The 18,789-nt window shown below is 37.5% G+C and overlaps 1 protein-coding gene across 7 annotated transcripts in view; it reads left to right on the plus strand.

Moving 5' to 3' along the window:
- Positions 1-18,789, plus strand: part of SCEL (sciellin) — a 174,314-nt gene that overhangs the window by 84,135 nt on the left and 71,390 nt on the right. For 3 of the 7 annotated variants that reach the window (XM_032592327.1, XM_030312283.2, XM_032592329.1), the window contains 5 exons: positions 2,667-2,735; positions 7,860-7,928; positions 8,541-8,579; positions 9,879-9,959; positions 11,782-11,847. In XM_032592327.1, the coding sequence (XP_032448218.1) occupies positions 2,667-2,735; positions 7,860-7,928; positions 8,541-8,579; positions 9,879-9,959; positions 11,782-11,847 (324 nt within the window). The remainder of the gene's footprint in view (positions 1-2,666; positions 2,736-7,859; positions 7,929-8,540; positions 8,580-9,878; positions 9,960-11,781; positions 11,848-18,789) is intronic. The other 4 variants (XM_032592335.1, XM_032592332.1, XM_032592334.1 and 1 more) reach the window with 2 other exon arrangements.

The raw sequence follows: 18,789 nt of genomic DNA on the forward strand, positions 1-18,789 counted from the left end.
TTTAGGACAAGAGTTTAATGCTTTATGTGCTTATTTATATTTTAAACTATACTGGTTTCCTGAGCCCTTCCTATTGGTGGACAACATTCTGTCTAAAGCAGCACATTGAACTTATATCTTCAGTAACAAAAATGTGCGAGCCCATGATGTTTTCCTGTTGACTCATAACTAGTGTCTCAAAACATGTTCTTAGAAGGGAAGTGCAGGTTATTTTTCTCCTTGCGCTTGCTCAGATAGATGCCCACTTGGCCATTTTCTGACATTTCACAGAGGCTGTACCCACTTTAGGTACTGAACACCATTTGGAACATCTACCATATGCTTGACATAGTATCAGGTGCTGGGAATACAGAGATGCATAAGACACCACCCTTGGCCTTAGGGTTCTGGAAACATATGGATCCATAGACTACAATACTAAAATCTACCATGGAAGTGCTATTGGGGAAGTGTGTGACAGTGCCATGGTAATAGAGAAGAGAGAGCCCAAGTCTGTTTGAATTAATCATAGATGTCACCCAGAAAAAGGTCTTTGGTGTCAGCATTGCTGTTCAAAGAATGAGGAGGGGTTTCCGAGTAGGGAAGGGCAGCTGGTGGGCATGAGAATTGCTTCCAGCAGAAGTGGCAACGTGTGCAAAAGCTTCCTGTGAGCAGACTGATAATAAAGGAAAGGGAAAATAAACAATATATTCTCCTTACCTTAGATAACAGCTTCACAGTATGCACAAACTAAGAAATTTTGCCATGTACTTCTGCCAGATTGTTTAAACCAGTCAAATAAGCCTGGTAGCACAAATACCTACAGAGAGGTCAGTTGTCAACCAAGCACTGGACTGAGGACTGGGAACAAAACAAAGTCCCTGCTTCCATAGAACCCACATCTTAGCTGAAGATGGAGGACGGGAGAGACTGAAAATAAATAAACACGATACAACATGTTTGTATTTCCATAAGTGCTAGGAAGAATAAAGTCAGCTAATGAGACACAAAGGAGGCTGTTTGAGAAGGGGCTGTTTCACAGAAGGGGACCAGATGGCCCCGCAGTGCCCCTTTGCATTCATGCATTAAACACAATGGTGGACTATACTGTGATTTCACTCTGAGGTTGCTTTAAAACTCAGGTAGTTGCAGGGCGCCTGGGTGGCTCAGTGGGTTAAGTGTCTGACTTGGCTCAGGTTGTGATCTTGTGGTCCATGAGTTTGAGCTCTGCGTCAGGCTCTCTGCTGACAGCTCAGAGCCTGGAATCTGCTTCGGATTCTGTGTCTCCCTCTCTCTCTCTGCCCCTCCCCAGCTTGCACCCTGTCTCTCTCTCTCTCTCAAAATAAATAAAAACGTTAAAAAAAATAAAAGGGAATTGCATTTGTCTTTACTTTTCTCTTTCATCAACAGACACTGTTCCCTCTGCTTCTGTTTGAAAATGTTCACATCTATTTATCCTCTGAAGCCCTGCTCAAACTGCACCCTATCCATAAGGCCCTCTCTGATTCTTTTACCAAGAAATAAACTGTCTCACCTTAGAACTTCCTTGCACTTTACCTGAACATTTTTTATGACACAAGCCATTTTGTTCTTTTGTATGTACACATCTAACTTGTCTCTGTGAGGGTAGGGTCCGTAGTTTTTATTCTTGATTTCCTCATAGTCACCAACATGGTGCATAGTATATTATTTACCTTAAAAATTTTGTCTAATAAAAGTACACTATATCAAGTTAAAAATTAAATTTTAAGTGCATATACTGTTTTAGTACATTTTCTGATTCAGTATCTTTGATCTGTCAGCTTCAAATGATACTTTGAAATGCAAACACAGTGAATCATGGCAAAATTCCCCAAAGAGCTTGCTTTTTCTGTATCACAGAGCTATATAAGGCATTAAACAGCTTGTTTTTGCTGCAGTCTGATCAAGATATTCCCATTTGCTTTGATGATCTTGATTCCTATTTTGAAGCTCCTATCCTCTCTTCCCTTTTCGTCGTCTTTCCTCTTCCCTTTGTTCTGCTTACCTGTCTTCCTCAACTTTCTTTGCTTTCTGTCTCTCTTCTCCCTACTTCTCCTTATCTCCCTTTATTCACCTCTCCTCCTTACATCTATCCTTCCTCTCTTCTCCCACTTGCTTTTCATTTTTCTCCAACTTTTCCTGTTTCCTTCTTTTCCTTTCTTCCCTCTCCCTTCACTCAGCAAGTTCTTTTTTTCAACCCTGTCCACGGTGCTGAAGTTTAAATAAAGCTATTTGTATTTAGCCTGTTGACCTGGCGTAGGGTGCTACTAAAATTCTGCAAACAAAACATAGCTGATTTTAAGTCTATTGTGTTTAAGTCCTATGATGTAAAAGTCAACAGTATTGACAAGAGTACATATTAGTTATTAACTATTTTGCATATCATGTTGTTTGTTTTGCCTATCCTTATCTCCAATTTAAATATGTTGCATTGAAGTTAGAAATAATTGGACCTAGAGAAGAATTCATTTATTAGCATAGGGAGTTGGGTTTGCCATAATTTATTCCATCCAAGTCAAAACCTTGGATTTAGATACTCTGAAGCTGTCTTTCCTTGGTAACATGTACATCTCCTACTTGAATAGGCCAAAATTTTACCAAAGGCATGATAGGTTATAAACTCTTTGGTAATTTATTTGATCTTCTGTAACTATTTTTTGCTACAGGAAAGCAAATGAGAGAGATGAGCCAAAAGCTACAATTAGTCGATACAGATCTGATGACACTTTAGACAGGTAAGATGTTTTTTTAATCATGTAAGCAGAATGCATAATGTGTATTAAATCCCCTTTTTTTGTCAAGCATGAGGTATTTAAATGTTTGCAAAAGTAAATTTTGAACAAGATATTTTATATCCAGGGACAGAAGGGCTATTCAGATCAAATTACCTTCTTCAAAATTCACAAAATCTTGACTCAATATTCTGTTTTCCTAAAATCTTGCCAATATTAGATTGATAAAAACAATTCTGAAGAAACTGGTTTGGGTATAAGTAGGGTGGACACTCCATGGAAACTGTTTGGTTTAAAATGGAGAATCTAGTTATTTTTGTGAATATGAGTAGTCAGTTCTCGTTCTGACTTTTGGTCTTTCCATCCCCCTGGTGGAAAAACATCAGTTTCTGTTTTTATGGACAGACTGTAAATTATAATAATACAATCATTTTTATCCTCTCTAGTATAAAGCCATTAGCTCTTTACAAGGTGAAACTATTTTTGTGGCGGCAGCAGAGTCCCCATATGGCTTATAGAAGGGTCCCTTGTGTTGTGCCTGTTGTTAGTTCCTTCCTACACAGAGGGAAAGGGCTCATTTCTATGGAGAAAATTGAGCAATGTCTATTTAGATTGAAGTGTAAATGCTACAAATCACACTTTTATTTTATATTTGGTAGTGATACTTAATAAGCATATAAAGAGTAAAGTTAACATCTTTAGTTGGAGTCTAGACAATGGACACCTGAGACCATTGACAGTTGAGGTCATTCTCTGTAGCTAAAGATATGCTGTCATTGTAGACAAAAATGCCACCTGCTGTATTTTAAGCAGATGTGCTGTAATTTATGGTGTCTTATAGATTCTATACTCAGTATTTGCCAGTATTAATTCATGTAGGAAATGTATATACTTCTGCACTATTCATAGGTTTTCAAACCAGTTTCTTTAATACAGGCTGATCCACACTGGTGTTCCTAAGAAGTTAATTTCTCTCTTGTAATTAATAGCCTCAACAAAAATGAGTGTGTAGAGTATTTGCGCAAGATCTCATCTCCATGGCACTGAGTGGAAAGAGGAGTCAAAATAATTGTCCATTCATGGTGGCCTTGAGGGCTGTCCTGTTGCACCATTAATTGAAGATGGAAACCCTATTTCTAGGAATGAATCTGGAAGTGAGATAATTATGCCTTAAGAAAGGGCAATAGGTGGGAGGCTTTGTAAGCTGTGTATTTGAAGGTCTATATTAGGCCAGTCAAGACAGAGCCTAATTCATTCATTAGCAATGAATTAGACTAGACCTTACAGACTAATCAGTTGAGTTGTTCTTAGCCTCAGCTGCAATTTAGAATCACTGAGAGAGCTTTGAAACTTTACTGATAACTTGGTCCCAGCACCCCTCACCCCCAAAACTCTGATTTAATTAGTCTGAGGTGAGAGTCGGGCATTTTTAAAACTTATGAAGTGATTCTAATGTGCAACCAAAATTCAGAACCACTAATCTAGCCCAAAAGTCCTTCATTTTATACACTAGAAAATGAGGCCAGAGATTACCCGGTTTATTTACCCAGAAGTTTAGTGGCATGTTTGGTCAGCTCATTCCCCAGGAAGTCCTGAGTTCCAATAGTATGCTACATCCTCTAAGTGTGGAAATAGATGTGATGGAGAGAACTCAGGAATCAGTACAGAAAGGCAAGTCCTATTAGCAGGAGTCAGATTTTCATAACGCTGGCCACTCTAAATGTAAGATATGAAATAATTTTAGGAGGAAGATGACCAACAAACATCTGGTATACATGTGCGTATGCATTTCAAGAACACATTTATTTTATTTGTTACTTAATTTTAATTTTTTAAAAAATTTTGTTTTCAAGTAATCTATACACCCATCGTGGGGCTCAAATCCACAACCCTGAGATCAAAAGTTACATGCTCCAAATAATGCATTTATTTTAAATGAATAGAAGAAAAGTACTTTGGAGTTGTATTTTTAAAAATATATATGTAGGTTAAAGTATGAGGTGTTCTAAAGAAACATAAGTAAATAACTACGTATGTAGCATGCAATATGGCCCAAATCCTAAAGGTGGTTTGACTAATTTGAAAAACCTAGGTTAGGGTGACCTCTAGTGTTCTCTTGTGGAAATGTAACTTTTCCTTTGGGTCTTTTGATCATGCTGCTAATTACCATATTTGGGTATTTACTGTTTCTAAGATTGACGCTTCTCAAAACAACCTATTCCATACACAGGTTGGAAAAAACTTAATTTTCAAGAGAAATACAAAGTAAAGTTAATCTTCCTAATAAGAAACTGACATATGTATTGGAATGGTGGTTTACAGTTCCCTCCACTATTACTCATAGACTGATCCCCCTAGTGGCATAGGAGAGATCCTGGAGGTGAAGAACAGTAGTGAAGGAAGACATGTTGACCCAACAGATGAGTGTTGAAACTATCACACTACAAAATTAGATGTAGGACATTGGGCTCTACTGGGACGATTTTGGAGACAAACCACTTCCTAGTTGGGTGACCAAGAAAAAGTCACTCACTTTCTCTGAGACTCCATTTCTTCATCTATAAAATGAAAATAATTATACCTCCCTTGTGAGGATGTTTTAAAGAGTAGAGACTAACATGTATACAGTAAGCAGCAAAGAGTAGGTAGCTATTTTTATTATTACATGCACTATTGCCTACATAGATTTACACCGTAGCATTTTGAGTAATTTCATTTAATTTTAACATCAGACTTTGCCTTTATTTAAACATTGAGAATGTTTGATATTAAGGATCTGTTTACTTTAGATAAATTGTTGGTTTCCATGTACCAGAGTAGCAATTTCCCAAGATTACTTTTGTCTCATGTTAGGGTCTCATAGATAGCTATAAAGTCTGAGTAGAGTTTCCAAGGAACATTTAATTCTTTTTAATTTTATTTTATTTTTAAAGTTTATTTATTTATTTTTGAGAGAGCATGTGTGAGAGTGGGGGAGGGGCAGAGAGGGAGAGAGGGAGAGAGAGAATCTCACGAAGGCTCCACATTGTCAGCACTGAGCCCAATGTGGGGCTCAATCTTATGAACCATGAGGTCATGACCTGAGCCAAAATTAATAGCTGGATGCTTAACTGACTGAGCCATCTAGGCACCCCTCCAAGGAACATTTAAGATTTAAGATTTACAGTCATCTGACATCTTACTTATGGTACCCATAGTGGTTTATTGCAGAGCCCTTTAAATATAAACATCCCAGAGGCTCAGTAGCAGTTAGTGAAAGGTATATATTCATAGTCCTTTGCCTGACGATCACCTTAGATATGAGTTTTTTATACATGGATTCTAGGAGCCTGTACAAGTTAAAGCCTATATTGTGAACAGTCTGTTGAGAATATGGAGCTCTGGAAGATTTCAACCTTCCTTCCTTTTTGCATTCAAGAGCTATCAATTTGTGGCATTATGCACTATAAACAAAACCTTGTTTGGAGTTAACTCATAGCATTTTAATGTATTAGAGTTATTTACCCCATATTTTAGTTACACATATCAAGATGACATTATGAATTGAAATCATTTTAAATTTATGACAGTTAAATCATATTTTTTCCCACATTAATTATTTTTTAGAATGAGGCAAAGTTAGTGCCCATCTTTCCAAGAGTAGCTTATATAAAGTCATGTACTAAAGTTGACAGTAAAATTAAAAGTTTAGAGAAAGTTATAGTAGATCCATAATGTCGGATCAATAGAAAAGTTTTGCTGACCTTTTGTTTTCCTGAACCTAATTTTTCTACATCCTAGTTTTGTGCAAGCCTGCAGAATGCTCCCCAGGATAGCTCCGTGTCTCAGGAAGAAACTTCCTATCCTATCTGACGTGAGAGAAGAAAGGGAAGGAGGGTCTGCAGTATGGGATTCCTGATTTGTCTTTCCTGACACAAGGGACAGACACATCTAGGAGACCTGAGATTTAATGGCCAGTAGGGGCTATTAACTCAATGTGTTAGTTACAGTAAACTAATTCACCAGGGTAGAGTGACTCTTTTAACAAGTTCCCTCTATTGCCCCCAAATCTATTGTGGTTTAACACAACAGAAGATTACTGTTCATTCTCTTCAGAGTCCAGTGTGTTAGGCTAGAAGCATAGGGGATGTCTCAGCTCCATGAAGTCAACTCAGAGACCTAAGTTCTTTTCATGTTTTGATGCTTCCATCTTCAACACAGGGCACCAAAAACTATAGTGGAAGAGGAAGAAAGAGCATAGATAATTACACAAGAGGTTTTAGGATGGGTCTGAAAGTGCAAACAACATTTCTGCTCACATTCTTTAGTCTAGAACTCAATCACATGGCCCCAACTAATATCAATGAAGAATGGGAAATGTGGTCTTCCTGTGTGCTCAGTAGGAAACGAAAATGAGTTTGGCAAACATATAGTATTGTCTATGCCACAAAATATTTAGAAAAATACTTGTCTTCCATTGATGTGTTTTACAGACTTGGGAAGTACTGTCATTGGCTGGATGTATGTTTGACAACACAGGGTTTAGGGGCATTGACCCCTGTGCAATCGAAAATCCACATATAACTTTTGACTCCCAAAACTTAACTACTATACCCTACTCTTGACCAGAAGCCTTTCTGATAACATAAACAGTTGATTAACACATATTTTGTGTGTTATATTTATCCTATCCTGAATCATTACAATAAAGTAAGCTAGAAACAAGAAAATGTTATTAAGGAAATCATAAGGAAGAGAAAATACATTTACAATACTGTAGTGTATTTATCAAAAAATTCTACATATAAGTGGACCCATGCCATTCAAATCCGTGTGGTTCAAGGGTCAACTGTATTATTAAACAATAAAGAATATAAAATAGTGAGTTAAATGCTCAGTGAATCAGAGAGGCTAGTAGAAAAACATAAATTTAAAAAATTCCAAGCTGTATCAAAATAGCTTCATAAATAGATTTTGGTTTAAGTAGTTTTTGTTTAATTGCAAAATATTCTAAAATGTAACACCTGAAAACAAATCTCTTTACTAGTGAAAGGTTATATTGTGAAGTTATTCTTTCGTGAAAAAGGTCTGAAAGGACTTTAATGATCTGAATGTTCATCCAAACTTTTGTCTTGTTTCTTTATAAAGGATCTCAGACAGAAATGATGCCACTAACACATATAAGGCCAATACCTTGGATAACCGACTAACTAATAGGTACCAGTATCTATTGACTTTGGGAAAGACCCAAGTACAATAGTTTTCTAAGCATTACTTATTTACTTACAATTCTTCTGTCCTACTTGATATCTTTCTGTAAATTCTTATCCTCCATTTTTTAAACACAAAAATTCTGGAGTGAAAACCATTGTTCCTCCTCATGGTTAGAGAAATAGAAAATCTTTGTTGCCTTGCTTAAAAATCAAGAGAGCCCTTGCTTCAGGTCATTGTTCTTATGACATTCATGTTTTTGTTTTAAGTCATCCTGGTGACAAGAGTGTGAAATACATGTGAATGCCAATTTTACATTCTTATTGCTAAAGAAAATCCCTGAACTCCACAAATAAAAGCATTGGGCTTAAACGATACTGAATTTTCTGATATAAAAAGATTTCCTTTAGAATCTAGCATAAGGCAAAAAGATCACCTTATCAAATTTATTCAAATACTGATGCTTTCTTTTTCTTTCTCTCAAATAATGTCTAACTTTAAATAACAATTCTAAATTCATGGACAGTTGTAAATTGATGCAAGTACTTATTCTTTGTGGCTGCTCAAATTTTTGCCCCCCCTTTCTTTTTTTTTTTCTTTTTTTTTTTTTTTTACCAGAAACACGTCCACGTTTCGATCACCAGAAGCAGCAAAGACGTATGTACTGACTGAAGTTACATTTTAAGAGTAAAGTGTATTTCTTTGTATGTGTTCAAGATAAACCAGGTATACCTGCTCAGGCCAAAGTTTCAACTATAACAAAATCACCCTCCTGTTGCTTATTCAGAGTTTAGGTAGAAAGAAGGAAATGGTCCACGAAGCTTTAAATATTTACTATTTGGACTTTAACACTTAAGTTCCAGTTAGTTAACATACATGTAATGCTGGTTTCAGGTGTAAAATTTTGTGATTCATCACTTAATATACAACACCCAGTGCTCATTACAACAAGTGCCCTCCTTAATTCCCATTGTATATTTTATTGTTTATTTTTCCCCGACAGAACTTTATTTTTCCTTGTTTTTATGACCACTATCACTTGTCTTTCAAAACACCCATCATGTTACAATTCATCTGAGTCATGAAATCATAGGTTTGCTAGCAATCTGTTTAGATGAAGTACATTCTCTCTGGAACGTACTAGTGGTGATTATAAACAGCCAAACTAGGTGGATTTTTGAAAACAGAGTTGGTTTTTAAATTTTTGTTTAAAATTAAGGAATTCTCACGTTGGAGCACACCTGTCAGTAGTTGAAACAGGCCTGGGTCACTTCCATTTTTTTTTTGAAGGTCTATGTACATTAATAAATGCTAAATAGAGATTTAAAATGGTGTGATTTTTAAATGTTTTCTTAAACAACCTAGTGCTTTAAAATGTTTTGTTAATGGTTATTTATTTTTGAGAGAGACAAAGAGACAGAGCATGAGCAGGGGAGGGGGAGGGGCAGAGAGAGAGGGAGACACAGAATCTGAAGCAGGCTCCAGGCTCTGAGCTGTCAGCACAGTGCCTGACATGGGTCGAACTCACAAACTGTGAGACCATGACCTGAGCCGAAGTCAGACACTTAACCGACTGAGCCACCCAGGTGCCCCAACAGCCTAGTGCTTTTAATGCAAAAAATCGCAATATAATTCTGTTAGTCACAATATATACAATATGAAATATATATTATGAACCCAGAGCACATGAGAATTTCGTTGGTCTGGATTTCAGACACACAATGTCATATAATGAATGACTTAATTCAGTTCCTTCAGTTCTAATTACTTAGATGAGGACCTGAGGATTCATAAAATGGGTAAACTAAGGAAGAACTTGTTTTCCGTCCTTCCTTTGTCATTGAAACATTTTGTGGTGGTTAGAGAGCAGGTGGGAATATGAGTAGATTATAAGACCTTTCAAAGGTGGGACCGCATAAAAAAGTTTCAAGAATGTGGTTTGTTGTGATTACACAGGCAAACTGGAGGTTCGTTCAGTGGAAACACCACCAACCCCCCGGCTCCTGCCTCTGCTACAACTCCTGTAAAGAAAAAGAGGTATGATGGGCTTGTTGTATCTGCCTCCTGTCGATATTCTGGAGAGGGCTGTATTTTATTAATTTCTGAACCAAATCATCTACCAAGATCTGCAGGCAGCATTCAGAAGTTGCTCTCTCATCATTGTTTCTTCCTCCCTTTTGAGGGATCCAATGCCTACTGGATTCTGATGTCCTCAAACTTTGTTCCTTTTCCCCCTAATTTCCTTTTCAAAGATGCAGTCTTTTCTCCAGCTCCTTTGGGGTCTTGAATACCTAGGTAATATTTTCAATGACAGAGCTCACCAAAGGGTAAGCTACTTCAGGTAGCACTTTTAGTAGAGCCCTGCGACAGGGGATGCCTTACCCTGAAATAATGGCTGTGGTGTGGACAAATGTTGCCATGCTCCTGCATTCAGCCTGCATTGCTGCTGCCTCCTCTGCAGATTGCGTTGACCCTATTTCCAAGTAGAGTCAAAGGCCCTATCTCAAGACATCAATCTGTGTTTGTGTGTTTATTTCTTCCTTCTCTGAAATCCTCTGCCTGGCCTCCCACCTTCTGCTTGTGCTGACTTCGATTTATTTAGGTAGACCTGTGGTGGCAGAATATTCTTCATGAGACAGAGTGTGACGGTGGAAGCAATTTTTGCTTGCTGAAGAGAACACAGTGCTAGTGAATCATGATCCAATGGAAAACAAGTTCATGAACTTCAGTACTTCTAAAATGTTTTATTTTCTTTGCCTGCACCTAGGACCGTGCCTAGTGTAGGGTAGGTGTTCAATGTTTGTTGATAGACTGGATATTTGCCAAAAATGCTCCTGTAGCTGGAATTCTGGTTGTGTCTGCAGAGTCTCAGAAAATGTGATCACCTTTCTCTTGGACCCAAATTTCACATCTCCTACCCACTGCAAGAATCTTTCCTCTGGCAGGTTAGACATAATTCAGGATCATTGAAGCCAGCAATAAGACTCTTATTTTTGTGATATACATTTGACTAGCTCTTGTGAGTAGCATTGACTACTTACATTGAGCTGAAATATGCTTTGATTTATGCCCATTTTTAAAATCTTAGTTCAGTCCTGTAGTGCCTCAGAGAATAGACCTGCTTCAGAAATTTAAAGCCAGCTCTCCTTCTCTCCTTATCCCAGACTTTCCTTCTCTGGGCTTTCCTCTGATATGTCACTCTCCTCTGAATGTCTTTATTTTTGGTCCATATCTAAGTCTTTTTGACAGAGCCCTTAGCTATCTCTATCAGTTAAAATTACATCCTGGGAATGTGAAGACATCTTTCTAATTGGATATTCATGTGTTTATATTTATGCATATACACACATATATATTTATATACATATATGTATATATAATTGAGGTTAATATTACTGTGACATTCACATATGTTTTCATTATTCTTACTTTCAGAGTTTTTTATCATGTAGCTTTTTAAAAACCATATTTAGAGTAGATTGTTTTTTATTATAAAATATTTCAGATATGCAGAAAAATAAAAAGAAGTATGTTGATGATAAACACTGATGAACCCACTAGCTAGATTTAACAAATATTATTTTCCAGATTCTTTTCATGTTTCTCTTTAAGAAATGTCCACATATTCGTGTCAGGAAAGCAGGGAAAGGAGCTTACTTGTGAGCAGAGAGCCTAGATTGTAGGCTAGTTACTTCCTATTGAGTTGATGAAATAGTTTTCATTTTATTTCCAAAGCTTATAGAAAAGTCATCTCAATGCCTTTTAACTGTAAAATTATTTTCAGCCTTTCCTGGTAGACATGTGGGTGGGATCAGGTCTTTCAAGCACCATGTTTATCAACGATGTCGTTTCCTAACAGACAGTCCTGGTTTCCGCCACCTCCTCCTGGTTGCAGTGCCACTCCAAGCATGGGAGCAAGCAGAAGGTAAGGGAAAGGAGTCAGATGTAATTGCTGGGTAACTTGATGGAAGAATGTGTTGGAATTTGACAATGTATAATTGCAGAATCTTTGCAATAAATCGGAGGCTGTCTTGTGAACTCTGAGTGCTGAATAAGACGGTGCCCAGTGGGAGTGAGGTCAGGGTACCGGTGCGTCTGGTAGGAGATCTGCAAGGAGTATGTAGCTGTATTCGTTTGCTAAGGGCTGCTGTAGCAAAGTCCTACAGACTGGGTGGCTTAACAAAAATGTTTGTCACAGTTCCAGAGGTTAGAAGTCCAAGACCGAGATTTCGGCAAGGTTGGTTCCCACTGAGCACTGAGAGGGAGAATCTATTCTACACTCTCTCCCAGTTTCTGGTGGTTTTCAGGCACCCTTTGGCATTTCTGAGTTGGTATAAGCATCACCCAGATCTCTCCCTCCATCTTTAGCTGGTGTTCTCCCTGAGGGCATGTCTGTCCACATTTCCCCTTCTTAAGAGAATACCAGTCATATAACATACGTGGCCCTTTCTACTCCATTATGACCTCCTCCTAACCTAACTAATTACATCTGCGTTGTCCCTATTTCCAAATAAAGTTGCATCTGAGGCACTGTGGGTTAGGGCTTCAACATATGAATTTTGGGGGCACACAATTCAACCCATACAAGCAGCAGAGGAGAGAACGGAGTCCAGCACCAGGCTGGGCTCCGCTATGGACTCCCGGTGCACCACTGCCTCCAGGCTGTGATGAACCGGTATGACTGGGTGAGGATATGACTGGCAAGTTCTTCGTAAACTTTAAGGGATAAAAGGGTTGTTTATACTTCAATGTTTTGTCGCTAGCAATAATTATAACTAAAATTATAGACCGTGTGGAGGGCACCTTGTTCTACAAAATCCATGCTAGGAATGTCAACAATCATTTAACTTATTGGGTGATTATTGTGTGCCAGATATTGTTCTAGGATCTGGGGGTATATCAGTGCACCAAAATGGAGCCTACCATGACCTTCAAAGAAGCAGACACATGTGGAGAACTCCTACAGTCTATGCCATCTCTACCACACAAAGAAAAATAAGTCTCTGATTTGGTTTTGCTTTAGGGGATCCAAAATTGTTTTTTTATGTCATCAGCCCCTAGAATATCTCCACCAAACATTTCCGTGTTCCAATGGGTCTTCCTTTTCCAATTCAACAATTGGAAACAAGAATTTATTAAACAATGTGTTTGTTTAGTATTAGATTGCTTTATTTCCCAAAATTTTCATCTGCTGTGCAGAAAATATATTTGCATATATTTTATATTATTCATATATGCATAATTATTAAACATGTTGAACAATCACAACTTGGAATTACATCTATCTTATCTGTTAAAATATTTTCTTTTTAAGCCTCCTCATCTATAGGTGACTTCCAATTATATGAACTGCCAAGTATGGATTATGTTTCTAGTTTATAACCTTCTTTTCCCTCAGTCAGTTAGCTTTCTCTTTATGAGTGATACCTTTCATGGAGCTACCGAAGTGGGGGAAATATTAACTAGGAGTTTTGGTAGTTACTATTGTTTCCTGAGTATTTTAAGACCCATCCAATTTTGTATTAATAGATAATAACTGGTACTTAGAAATATTTATTATCTCCAAAAACTTACGTTCATCTTCTATGTATTATTCCAATATTAATGTAAATTATCATTACAATTAGAAACTGGTTATATAACTGTGTAAAAATACAGAAGGATTATTCATGAGTTACTATCTCATGCTTTCAATGCCCATTGAGCTTTTGGGTCTCTGTTTGCATAGAACTGGTAGTGCTTGGCTATATGCCCTTACAATTTATGCATTGCTGGATGTAATTTACATGGAAGATAAAATGAGTCACAATGCTCCTATTTCTAGTTCCTGGATTAGGTCCATAGCACCAGAACTAAGGGAAAGAGAAGATTATTGGACTAGGTTGATCAATTTAGCTATCCATTCCTTTTTTTAGAGGCACAGATTATTAATATAATGGCTAAACTGAAAGATTTCTCTTTGAGGATCAGAGCTAATGTCATGCCAAGCTTTCAGGGGAAGGAGGGAATAATAACAATATAGCAATGCCTTTGATTTCTAAAATGCTTTTCTTTGGAAGAGCTCGGAGTAAGCTTCTGTTTCTCACCTTTAATGCCAGTGTATTCCTAGGGCTGAAAAAGAGCCTTTTTAGTGAAAGCTGAAAAATAGAAGCAATTATTAAATGATAAAAGAAGCAAAGGCTTAAAAAAGAAATCTTTGTCCCCAGAAGAACACAAAGAAAATGAAAATAGGTCAAAAATATAAAAATGGGGGACTATGGTTTTTAATACTAGCTAATAGCTCAGTGCTAACCTTATTTCCCTCATCCCTCACTTATATACTTGTCTCCTCCTCTCTTTTCCCTTTCTCATGTCTTCTGTAACAGAATTACCCCTTAATACTAACACTCTTACTCTCTTTTCTGTTCATTTTGTGAACCTTCATTTTTCCCATCACCAAATCTTTCCCAGAGATTTCATTTTCTCTCACACACCCCTGTCTTTGCAGCACATTTGAAAAGACCGCCAGACTTCCCAGCCATTGTGGGAGTGAGTCCTTTTCTTCAACCTTTTCCCCCCTTGACCTCTCTGTGGCCTTTGACACCATGGATCATCCCCATTCCCCCAGTTGTTCCTTTCTTGACTTACAGAATATGGAAAAATCAAACTTATTTGTGTTTAGATTAAAAATTTGTGTTGGGATTGTATTTGGATTAAAATCTATTACAGGTTTGATGCAAGCTGCCTTAAGAAGGGTGTCAAGCTTTTTGGTCAGCAGAAGAACCCATGATATCACACCTTTATCTATATTTATATGTATACATCTATCTATAGCTAAGACTATATAAGACTGTGTTTATGTCTATATCTATTTCTGTATCTACACCTATAACTATAGCTGCATGTAATTCTGTATCAATTAGCATGAGACTGGTGAGTTCAATTAGATATTAAATGAGAGAATTTAATTTTCTAAAATAACCATATATTATACCAAACAGAGAGAAAAAAAGCAATTTTTTCAAACAGGTATCATTTTATGTATGATATACATTAGTTTTATGGTGAGAGGTTAAGATCTGGGGATCAAACAGAATTTTGGAGTTAAGAGTTAAATATCTTTGAAAGCCTCTTGCCTTTTTTAAAAAAAATAAGATTAAAGAGAGAAGCTATAATTCATGATAATAAGACATAGCATGTAAATTTTGGAACTTAAGTCAAAACTTTTCTAGCTGGTTTCTAAGGCAGCTCCTTGGTCATTGGGATGAAAATATTCTCTGACCTCCTCTACCTTCTTTTGTCAGAAGGGAAACAACCAGCATAGCATTTTGAATGACCAAGCTACGTCAACAAGATTATTTCTTTTGAAATCTTCTTATCCAGTTCCCCCAGAACTTATAATTTCTTTTCATTTTAATTAAGACTGAATCAAGATTTTAGCTTTTATAATTGCTCTTCCCTGTTACTGTCATCTGTCTCTCCTTCTACCTCTGTGATCAAATCCCTGCTTCACTGGTTTCCTTCTCTTTCCATGTTCAAACCCTTTCATCTTAAAATATAAACTTCTTAAAAATTAATAGCCTAATTATACAAATTCATTTGACAGGCACCTGATCTCTTCATCACAACCAAAATTTTCAGAAAAATTGATGATACTTGCCATCTTTATTTTCTGGTTCTCATCATCATTAGTTCACAGAAACAGCTCTCCTCAAGGTCACTAATGACCTTCAGATAAATTCTTGCTGACATATCAGCCTCTGTGACTACTTGACCTTTCAAAAGGCATCACTGGCTGTTTTTGCCTTTAGGATATTTCTCTTCTATCTTTTGAGAAACTTCTCCTCCCCCCCCCCATCCCAAATATACTCCTGGCTTTCATTTCTTTAACCATTCTTTCTCAGTCTCCTTTACTATCTCATCCTTTACCAATCCTTAATTGTTGATGCTCCTAAAACCTCAAAGTACTCCCTTTCCTCTCATTCTGTATTTTCCCCCTCCACAGGTCACCCATGCCCAAAGCCTCAATGGTCATGTGTGTGCTCTTAACTCCTTCATTTATATCCACTCCACACCTCTTCTCTGAGTTACTTTAGATAGCCAACTGCCTGCTCAACACCTTCATTTAAATTTTTCAAAAGCATTGCAAACCTAACATGTTTAAAAGGAAATTCATAATTTTTCACACTAACCTGGTGCTCTATCTTAATTAATAACATTATCCTTCAGCCTGTTGACACTCTTGAAAACTTGAACTTATTGTTCACATTTTTCTTTGCTTAATCATCAATATCCAATCCATCTAGTAAATCTTATCAATTTAGCTCCAGAATGACTCTTGCATCCATATACCTCCTTCATTTCTTTCATCATATCTCCTTTGGACTCCAGTAGTAGCTACCTGGTTATTCTCCCTTCATCCACCCTGATACCCACTGCCCTGATCTCTTCTCCACACAGCTGCCCAAGTGATATTTATAAAAGGTAATTGAAACATGTCACCCTCCTAAAGAAAAATATGACTTATCATTGTTCTTAAAATAAAGACTCCCATCCTTAGCACTGACCGCCTGCTATTCCCTGGCTTCCATCCCTCATAACTCCACTTTGGTCTCTGTTCTAGTCACGTAATTGGTTTTAAATGCACCATACCTTCTATAGACCCTTAGCGTATAAGGTCATGTCTGCTTAGAATCCTATCTTCTCCGCCAGTTGGGGCCCTTATGTTCCTGTGGCCATATTTTCATTTAGTTTCTCTTCAGAATATCACTTCTGACTCATGTCTGTTCTGTTCTGTCTGCTTCACACTAACTCAGGTATAGGAGACGGCAGCTTCCCGCCTTGATTTGTCCTAATACCACTTGTATAAGATTTTAATAAAAATGAACTGCTAACAGTCCATTGTAGAAGCCCAGACCAAACTAGGTCAAATGTGATTTTACAAATTCCTGTTCTTTAGTTCTTTGACCACACCAGTTATTGGTTATTTCTTCTTGGCTGACATTTCTCTACAGGCCTGATTCAGTTGCTCTTTTCCTTAGTAGCCTCTCATGCCTTCTTTCTTCCGTCTCTCTTTTTCTCTCCCCCACCCCCACATTCTCCTCTCCCCTCTTACTTCCACTCCTCAGTTTTATATTCATTATTTGTGTGGGTGGTCTAGTTCTCCCTTTGCTGTGCCAGGCTCTCCTCAGAGAATCTCATCCCCCCCACCAAACATGATGATATAGTTACTCTTTGAGAGGCACTTTATCCTACCTTTTATAACATAAAATTAGTTTGTGTCACAATAATATAAACATTCAGTCATCCACACTTAAATCATCAAAACTGTCACTGGCCTATCTCCTGTATTTCTCTTATTCAATAGTCATCATAGTGAGTTTGAGGGATCTGGATGCTGATCAAGAAAAAAAATATGACCACTGGGGGGCAGTTGCACACTCCGAGCCTTATTTGGATGGCGCTTTGACGGGTTTGCCTGGGGAGCCAGTCACTCTGGGCATAAAACTTTCCAAAAACAACTGCCCAGGAGCTGCCATCAGAAGGGAAGGAGGGCAAGGGAACTCTGAAAGGAAAGGAGATTCACAGAGGGGGCTTTCCTGTCCAGGTGATGCCCTCAGCAGCATGGCCGCAGGGGTTTGGGGTCCTTTATGGCTCTCAAAGTTGGATAATATGGAGGCACAAATAATCACAACACAAGATCAGCTATGGTATCATAAGAAAAGCATCAACATTCTCTGGGAGCTCTGATGTGGTGGGGAAAGCTTCTAGAAGGGGGTTCAGGGAAAAGGTCCTGAAAGAGGTGTGGCATTTGGGGGAAAGAGAGGAATTACATAATACTAAGTTTTCAAGCCCAGGGTGATTTTAAGTGTAGTGATGCCACCGATCAGTACAGGAAGAAACAGGAGCAGAATGGGATACACAATTGGTCTTAAGAGGCTGTCATTGATTTGAGCAGGTACAGTCTGGGATACTAAAAGGATATATTTGTGGAGGTAATTACTGAACAGTGAGAAATGAGGGAGGTGCTCAGGTAAGAGGTTGGTGCCAGAGATCCAGGTTTGGGAATGATCCCAGAGATTTTAAATATGGTATCTTCAAAGTGAAGTTACCTTTGGAGAAAATACTAAATTTGAAGACAATGAAAGTGGAACCTTGATGTGTGTCTACACATAGGGGGTTATCTTAGAACATTACTTATTATCTTAGAACATTACTTAGAACATTACTTATTTTCATGGTGTACTTAGCTAGATGGCATCGTCTTATAATTTTTTGAGTCATCCGTATGACTTCATCCATAGTAACTTATCAATAAGTACATATTGATAAATGTATTGTAATGTTTCTCAGTAACTACAAAATAGGGGCTTCCCTCAACCCATTATCATATTTATCTTTTTGTTGTTAGGCTTTATTCTACATGCTTAAATTATGAAGACTGTATATGTGTGTGTGTGTGTTTATATATATAATATATAGCTTATATTAATTATATATATAGTGTGTGTATGTATGTGTGTGTATATATATATACATATATATATAATATACATATATAATCTCCCCTCACTTCCCCTGTCTGTATCTGTGTCTCTGTGTCTGTGTATGTCTCGCTGTCTTTCCAAAACAATTGTTGATCTCTGACTAAATGCTAGGAGCTCACTTTGCTAAAAGCCAGGAATACAGAGATGTGTAAGACCTAGTCCCAATTTCAAGAAAGACAAAGTGTATAAGGGAGTCAGTTTGAGCCAGGAGTACTAAACATGAAGATTGGCCCTAGTTAAGAATGAGTCCTTGAGGGTATGATAAACACAGAAGTTGCAATAGCCACAAAATATGTGGACCAAGGAGAGGGAGACAGTAGAGAATGTGTTCGAGGTATAGT

This window comes from Lynx canadensis, chromosome A1, assembly GCF_007474595.2.
Source record: "Lynx canadensis isolate LIC74 chromosome A1, mLynCan4.pri.v2, whole genome shotgun sequence".
Taxonomy (NCBI): Eukaryota; Metazoa; Chordata; class Mammalia; order Carnivora; family Felidae; genus Lynx; species Lynx canadensis.